Source organism: Nematolebias whitei, chromosome 5 (genome assembly GCF_014905685.2).
Source record: "Nematolebias whitei isolate Nwh7 chromosome 5, NemWhi1, whole genome shotgun sequence".
NCBI lineage: Eukaryota > Metazoa > Chordata > Actinopteri > Cyprinodontiformes > Rivulidae > Nematolebias > Nematolebias whitei.
The window spans coordinates 38,080,331-38,087,818 of record NC_056502.1 but is presented as its reverse complement, the minus strand read 5'-3'; the positions used below and the strand labels follow the sequence as shown (position 1 = coordinate 38,087,818).

General features: G+C 47.0%; 1 protein-coding gene across 1 annotated transcript in view; it reads left to right on the top strand.

Moving 5' to 3' along the window:
• The window catches only part of dop1a (DOP1 leucine zipper like protein A), a 46,629-nt gene extending 39,584 nt beyond the window's left edge, over positions 1-7,045 (top strand). The window contains exons 31-37 of the mRNA XM_037676444.1: positions 2,794-2,855; positions 3,029-3,181; positions 3,312-3,448; positions 3,568-3,623; positions 3,716-3,880; positions 3,971-4,100; positions 6,578-7,045. Of these exons, the coding sequence (XP_037532372.1) occupies positions 2,794-2,855; positions 3,029-3,181; positions 3,312-3,448; positions 3,568-3,623; positions 3,716-3,880; positions 3,971-4,100; positions 6,578-6,886 (1,012 nt within the window). The 3' untranslated portion in view covers positions 6,887-7,045. The remainder of the gene's footprint in view (positions 1-2,793; positions 2,856-3,028; positions 3,182-3,311; positions 3,449-3,567; positions 3,624-3,715; positions 3,881-3,970; positions 4,101-6,577) is intronic.
• Positions 7,046-7,488: the final 443 nt, after the last annotated feature.

The window sequence follows — 7,488 nt, the reverse complement described above, 5'->3', positions numbered from 1 at the left end:
TCACAGGTCAAAATTATAACTTTTAATATCTCATAAACCAAAGCAGCACAAACGAAAATTTTAACGGCACAAACCAGCACTAACGGAGCACTAACCATTCAGACTAGTTGCTTTAATTTTGGAAGTGGGTGGGGTGTCAGCTTCACTCAGCTTGGTGGCCGGGCTTTAATCCATGGAGCTTGGCCGGGCACAGCCCGAAGAGGAGACGTGGGTCCCCCTTCCCATGGACTCACCACCTGCGGGAGGGGCCAAAGGAGTCGGGTGCAATGTGGGATGGGTGGTGGCCGAGGGCGGGGACCCTGGCGGTCTGATCCTCGGCTACAGAAGCTGGCTACTGGGACGTGAAATGTCACCTCACTGGTGGGGAAGGAGACTGAGCTGGTGTGTGAGGCTGAGAGGTTCCGGCTAGAAAAAGTCAGACTCACCTCTACGCATGGCTCCGGCTCTGGAACCAGTTCCTTGAGAGGGGTTGGACACTCTTCCACTCTGGAGTTGCCCCTGGTGAGAGGCGCCGAGCAGGAGTGGACATACTTGTTGCCTTCCATCTTGTGCCTGTATGTTGAGGTTCACCCCGGTGAACGAGAGTAGCCATGTTCTGTGCCTCTATTGTCGAGGCGGCTTATCGGAGCTGCAGCCGCAAGGTTGTCGTGCCTGTCATGGCGGCAACCCTTGAACCTGATAGTGGACACCGTCAGTGAGGGATGCTGTCAGGCTGAAGAAGGAGTCCTATCAGGCCTTTTTGGCCTGTGGGACCCCGGAAGCAACTGATGGGTACCGGCAGTCCAAGCGACATGCGGCTCGAGTGGTCGCTGAGGCAAAAACTCGGGCATGGGAGGAATTCGGAGAGGCCACACGGCTTTGAGACAATTCTGGTCCACCATCCGGCTTCTTGGGGGGGGGGGGGGGAGCGGTACACCACCAACACTGTTTATAGTGGGGGTGGTGTGCTGCTGACCTCCACTTGGGAAGTCGTGGGTCGGTGGGCAGAATACTTTGAAGACCTCCTCAATCCCACCGGCACGTCTTCCACTGAAGAAGCGGAGCCTGGGGACTCTGGGTCGGGCCCTCCAATCTCTGGTGCTGAGGTCACCGAGGTGGTTAAAAAGCTTCTCGGTGGCAGGGCCCCAGGGGTGGATGAGATTCACCCGGAGTTCCTTAAGGCTTTGGATGTTGTAGGGTTGTGTTGGCTTACGCGACTTTGCAATATTGCGTGGACATCGGGGGAAGTTCCCCTGGATTGGCAGACTGGGGTGGTGGTCCCCCTATTCAAAAAGGGGGGCTGTAGAGTGTGTTCCAACTACAGGGGGATCACGCTCTTAAGCCTCCCTGGTAAGGTCTATTTGGGGGTTCTGGAGAGGAGGGTCTGTCGGATAGTCGAACCTCGGATTCAGGAGGAGCAGTGCGGTTTTTGTCCTGGAACACTAGACCACCTCTATACTCTCAGCAGGGTCGTGGAGGGTGCGTGGGAGTTTGCCCAACTGGTCTACTTGTGCTTTGTGGACTTGGAGAAGGCGTTCGACCATGTCCCTTGGGGAACCCTGTGGGAGGTACTCTGGGAGTATGGGGTACCGGGCCCTTTGATATGGGCTGTTAGGTCCCTGTATGACCGGTGTCAGAGCCTGTTTCACATTGCCGGCAGTAAGTCGGGCTTGTTCTCGGTGAGAGTTTGACTCCGCCAAGGTTGCCCTTTGTCGCCGATTCTGTTCATAACTTTTATGGACAGAATTTCCAGGCACAGCCAAGGTGTTGAAGGGATCTGTTTTGGTGGCCTTAGGATTGCGTCTCTGCTTTTTGCAGATGATGTGGTCCTGTTGGCTTCATCAGATCGTGATCTACAGCTTTCGCTGGAGCGTTTCGCAGCCGAGTGCGACACGGCCGGGATGAGGATCAGTTCCTCCAAATCCGAGGCCATGGTCTTGAGCCGTAAAAGGGTAGAGTGCCCTCTCCGTGTCAGGGAGGAGGTCCTGCCCCAAGTGGAGGAGTTCAAGTATCTTGGGGTGTTGTTCACGAATGAGGGAAAAATGGAGCGGAAGATCGATAGGCAGATCGGTGCAGCGTCTGCAGTGAGGCGGGCGCTGTACAGGTCTGTCGTGGTGAAGGGAGAGCTGAGTCAATAGGCGAAGCTCTCAATTTACCGATCGATCTACGTTCCTACCCTCATCTATGGTCACGAGCTTTGGGTTGTGACCGAAAGAACGAGATCTCGGATACAAACGGCCGAAATGAGTTTTCTCCGCAGGGTGTCTGGGCTCTCCCTTACAGATAGGGTGAGAATCATCATCCGGGAGTGACTCAGAGTAGAACCACTGCTTCTCCACTTCGAGAGGAGCCAGTTGAGGTGGCTCGGGCATCTGTTTAGGATGCCTCCTGGACGCCTCCCTGGTCAAGTGTTCCGGACACGTCCCACCGGGAGGAGACTCAGAGGAAGACCCAGGACACGCTGGAGGGACTATGTTTCTTGGCTGGCCTGGGAACGCCTTGGGATTCCCCCGGAGGAGCTGGACCAAGTGGCTGGGGAGAGGGAAGTCTGGGCTTCCCTACTTAGGCTGCTACCCCCACAACCCAACCCCGGATAAGCAAAAGAAAATGGATGGATGGATGGATCATTAGGTACACGCACTGATTAAAGTCAAACTGTTTCAACAGTTTATGAAGGCCACACGGCAGATTTCTGTATTTAAAGATTAAAATTAGTTAGTGCATGTTAGTGCCACAGATGCCAAACTTTTGTCTGTAACTTTGCTTTTTTAAGGTTGTGGTATTGCACTTGAACAACAATCTCTATTTTTCTAGCTGGAGAGCAATCATTGACCACCTGATGACTCACGACAAGACCACGTTCAGAGACATGATGAGTACGCTCCACTTTTTATTTCTGTTTCAGTTATAAATAGTTCGTACGTCACCACTGACTTTCTGCCTACATTTACTGGGTTCAGTTGTTTTTTATAATCGAATGAGTCGTTTGTAACAGATTTAAACCTGCGTGCAGGAAGCTAGTGTCGATGTCTGCGTGTGTTTGTTTCAGCTCGCGTTGCCGTCGCTCAGAGCAGCTCTCTGAGTCTGTTCACCAACAGGGATGCTGAGCTGGAGCAGAGGGCCATGCTGCTCAAACGTCTGGCCTTCACCGTCTACAGCAGTGAGGTGGACCAGTACCAGAAGTACCTGCCGGACATCCAAGGTAAACACGGAGCTGAGCATCGGCACCACATCATGCTTCTGTCCAGCCTTATGACCTGACGATGTCCTCACATGGGTTTTACGTCATGTGTTGCCATGGTGATAAAGCAGGTGTGTGTCTGTGTGTGCAGAGCGTCTGGTGGAGAGCTTGCGACTGCCCCAGGTGCCCATCCTTCATGCTCAGGTGTTTCTTTTCTTCAGAGTTCTGCTCTTGCGTATGTCACCTCAGCACCTCACTTCCCTTTGGCCCACTATGATCACTGAGCTGGTGAGCACCAGTTGCTGCACACAAGCACATCTTCTTGTTCTTATGATTTTCTGCTCCCTGTCTATATGAAAGTTACAGGTTGTCTAAAAAAAAACTCTCATTACACGTTTTTTTTGTAGGTTCAAGTGTTTCTGCTGATGGAGCAGGAGCTAACAGCAGATGAGGACATAACGAGGTACACTACACCCTGGCTCGCAATACTATATGAAGTGGCTCACAGATTTCTCTGTTCTTCTGTCATGATTTTTACTACTTGATCTCCTTCAGGACATCGGGGCCATCAGTTGCTGGGCTAGAGACAACCTATTCTGGAGGAAACGGCTTCTCCACTTCCTACAACAGCCAGCGCTGGCTCAACCTCTACCTCTCTGCCTGCAAGTTCCTGGATCTGGCCCTGGCCCTGCCTCCTGAGAGCCTGCCTCAGTTCCAGATGTCAGTGCAGATAAACCTGGGTCACAGTAAGCTTTGCATTAGAGACGAGTCAGACAGAATACATGAAGATGCCTCGTCTGATCGTTTTAGGTACCGCTGGGCCTTCATTCCCGAGGCTTCTGATGATTCAGGGTTGGAGGTGAGACGTCAGGGGACTCATCAGAGGGAGTTTAAGCCATACGTGGTTCGTCTGGTGAAGCTGCTGAGGAAACGAGCCAAGGTATCTGCCCAGCTGTACATGCCATGCAAATGATGGAGAAAAGTAAAGTTCTTAAAGGGATCTCTGACTAGTTGGAACAATAGACATTATCTGATAAACAATTATTTCAGCTTTTCTTCTTACTTCAGCTATAAAAACAAGACTGTAAAAGTACTTTAGACTCTTAAATATTTACAATAAAAAATTTAAATTAAAAACAGACTGACGTTACCATTTTATTTACACTGCAATGCATTCTGGGTAAATGATGTGGACAAGTTGCTCCAGTGCAAGCTCCATTCAGCTTTAATATTAATTTTGCACATTATCTTCTGTACAGCCCTTAATTTGAACCGGAACGCATTGACAGAGAGCAGAATGCAGAAATGACTGCTTTCATGTTAGCGCCACAGCTAATATATGACAGTAGCCCCCATAGCTAATATATAAGATGCTAGCTCCAGAGCTAATATATGAATTACATTCACTTCAGAGCTAATATATATGATGTTGACGCCAGAGCTAATATATAAATTATATTAGCTCAAGAGCTAATATATATGATGTTAGCTCCAGATCCAATATATATGTCATTTGCTCTCGAACAATTAAATTAAAAGTCACAAGTTGATCACATTTGATCATTTTGACCCATATATTGTGCATAAGGAATAAGTCAAGTCAAGTCATGTCAGATTTATTTATAGAGCACATTTAAAACAGAAACTGTTACCGAAGTGCTTAACAAAAATATCACATCATCAGATAAAAAGTAGCAAGATATATTTACAGCACATGGAATAAAAATATAAAACCAAAAACAATTAGAAACAATGAAATACTAAATCAGATCACGTTGTGTCATAAGTCAAGGAAATAATAACAAAAAGCATAAACTCAGTCAGAAACAATGAAATACTAAATCAGATCAGATGACCTTGTGTTAAATAGGAATAATAACAAAAGCATAAACAGAATCAGCATCAATGAAAAACCAGATCTAAAGCTGATCACCCTGTGTTAAATGTCAATGAGTATAAATGTGTTTTTAGGAGAGATTTAAAGGCAGAGACTGAGGTGGCCTGTCGAATGTTGATGGGCAGATTGTTCCAGAGTTTAGGGCCCACGACTGAGAACGCTCGATCTCCTCTGAGCTTCAGCCTGGTTTTTGGTACGGCCAAAAGCAGCTGGTCTGATGATCTCAAAGCCCGAGAAGGAGTATAAGGATGAAGAAGGTCGGAGAGGTATGATGGTGCAAGGCCGTTAATGCACTTGAATGTCAGCAGGAGAATTTTAAAATCAACTCTGACACGTACAGGAAGCCAGTGAAGAGAGGATAGAACCGGAGTAATGTGCTCAAACCTGTGAGTTCCTGTTAAAAGCCGAGCTGCAGCATTTTGTACGAGCTGGAGACGTGAGAGTGAAGCCTGACTAACTCCAACATAAAGTGAGTTACAGTAGTCCAGCCGGGTTGTAATAAATGCATGGACTAGTTTTTCAAGGTCAGATCTGGACAGAACGGACTTAAGTTTTGCTACTTGCCTTAGCTGAAAGAAGCTCTTTTGTAGAACAGAGTTGATCTGTTTATTAAACTTAAAGTCAGAGTCTAACACTACCCCGAGATTGGTAACCGACTGCTTTAGATGTGGCTGAAGGGAGTGCAGGTTTACAGGATCAGTGACAGTGGCAGAGCTTGGGTTAAACACAATGACCTCAGTCTTCTGATCATTAAAACTCAAGAAGTTTGCAGCCATCCAAGTCTTAATGTCATCAAGACATTTTAGCAAAGGGAGGATGGAGCAAGAACTGTTTGGTTTTAAAGGTAGATCTGAGAGTCATTGGCGTAACAGTGAAACGAAATACCATGTTTCCTCAGGATTGACCCCAAGGGGAGCAGATACAATGAGAACAGAAGGGGTCCAAGAATGGAGCCTTGTGGGACCCCACAGGAAAGAGGGACAGAAGCAGATAAATGATTGCCAAAGTTAACACAAAAACTCCTGTCACCCAGATAAGAACGGAACCATTCTAGCGCCACCCCTGTAATCCCAACCCAGTGTTCTAGCCGTGACATAAGGATGCTGTGATCAACAGTGTCAAATGCAGCGGTAAGGTCGAGGAGTACCAGGATCACAGACTGACCAGAGTCATTCGCTAGCAGAATGTCATTACAGACCCTTACTAAAGCTGTCTCGGTAATAATACAACATGTATCTTATGCCACTTTATAGCTTTAACTTCTTGTGTTTTAGTCTCCACTACAACCTGTCTATCATTGCCCCAGATTGCATTGCACCAGTAAAATAATGGTGCCTTCCTTAGGTGAAAAACATAATAAACATTTATAATTATTTACGTAATTAGGAGTTTTCATGTGTTATAAACAACTTTTAGTAGCATAGAGAAATGACAGCAAGGCCAATATGTGCACGTAGTCAGAGATCCATTTAATAACTCCTCCTGCCAAATGAGTTTATGACTCCTTTCCATCCTTACAGAAAAACCCCGAGGAGGACTGCTCCACTCGAACCCTGTCCTGGGAGCCGGGTCACCTGATGCTGACCCTTTACGTTATCCGCAGCATGGAGCAGCTGTTGCCCTTCTTCAACCTGCTCAGCCAGGTGTTCAACAGCAAGGCCAGCTGTCGCTCGGGCGTGGCCTACCCCCTCAGTCCCATAGATTCCTCCTTCCACAGCCACAAGGACGGACACAAACTGGAGAGCCAAAAGGTGTTCTGGAGTCGAGCTCGGCAGAACATCGAGGAAATGGTGGAGAAAGACTTCCTAGAGGGCCTAATCAAGACGTGAGAGCAGAGCATCAACAAAGAGCTGACCACTTGTGAAAAACCTCAACCTGTACATTCAAGAACAATATGGGGATATAAATTTGTAAAATAAGTTGTATTTATACTGTTTATTTCACTTCACTTTGAGAAGTTACTGTATTTAATTTTATTTGTATATATGGAGCAGCTTTGCTGGGTTTTAACATTTCATGTGATTCCTTTGAAACAGAGTGAAATGCTGTGCCATTCCTGTGTCATGTGACTTAATAAAACTGTTTTCTAACGACAGAGTTGGACGGGTCCATTGCTGCCTTCAGGACATCTCATTGTGCTGTAATATACTGTAGATGTGACCAGCTCGTTAAAATGGAGCACGTTTAGCATCTGGCACCAGAACAAAAACTAATCATTCTCTGGATTTATTTTGTAGTTCAACACATTGTCTTAAGTAAATTCAACATGTTTTAGGACAGGAGTTCCCAAACGTTTCCATGCCATGGCCCCCCCAAACAGCATTAGCTTCTGGCCGAGGCCCCTCTCTCAAACCCACAAACAATGCTACAAAATATGTAAAGAAACTTCAACTTTTAGAATGTTTGAACTTTTATTCACTATATTCTATTA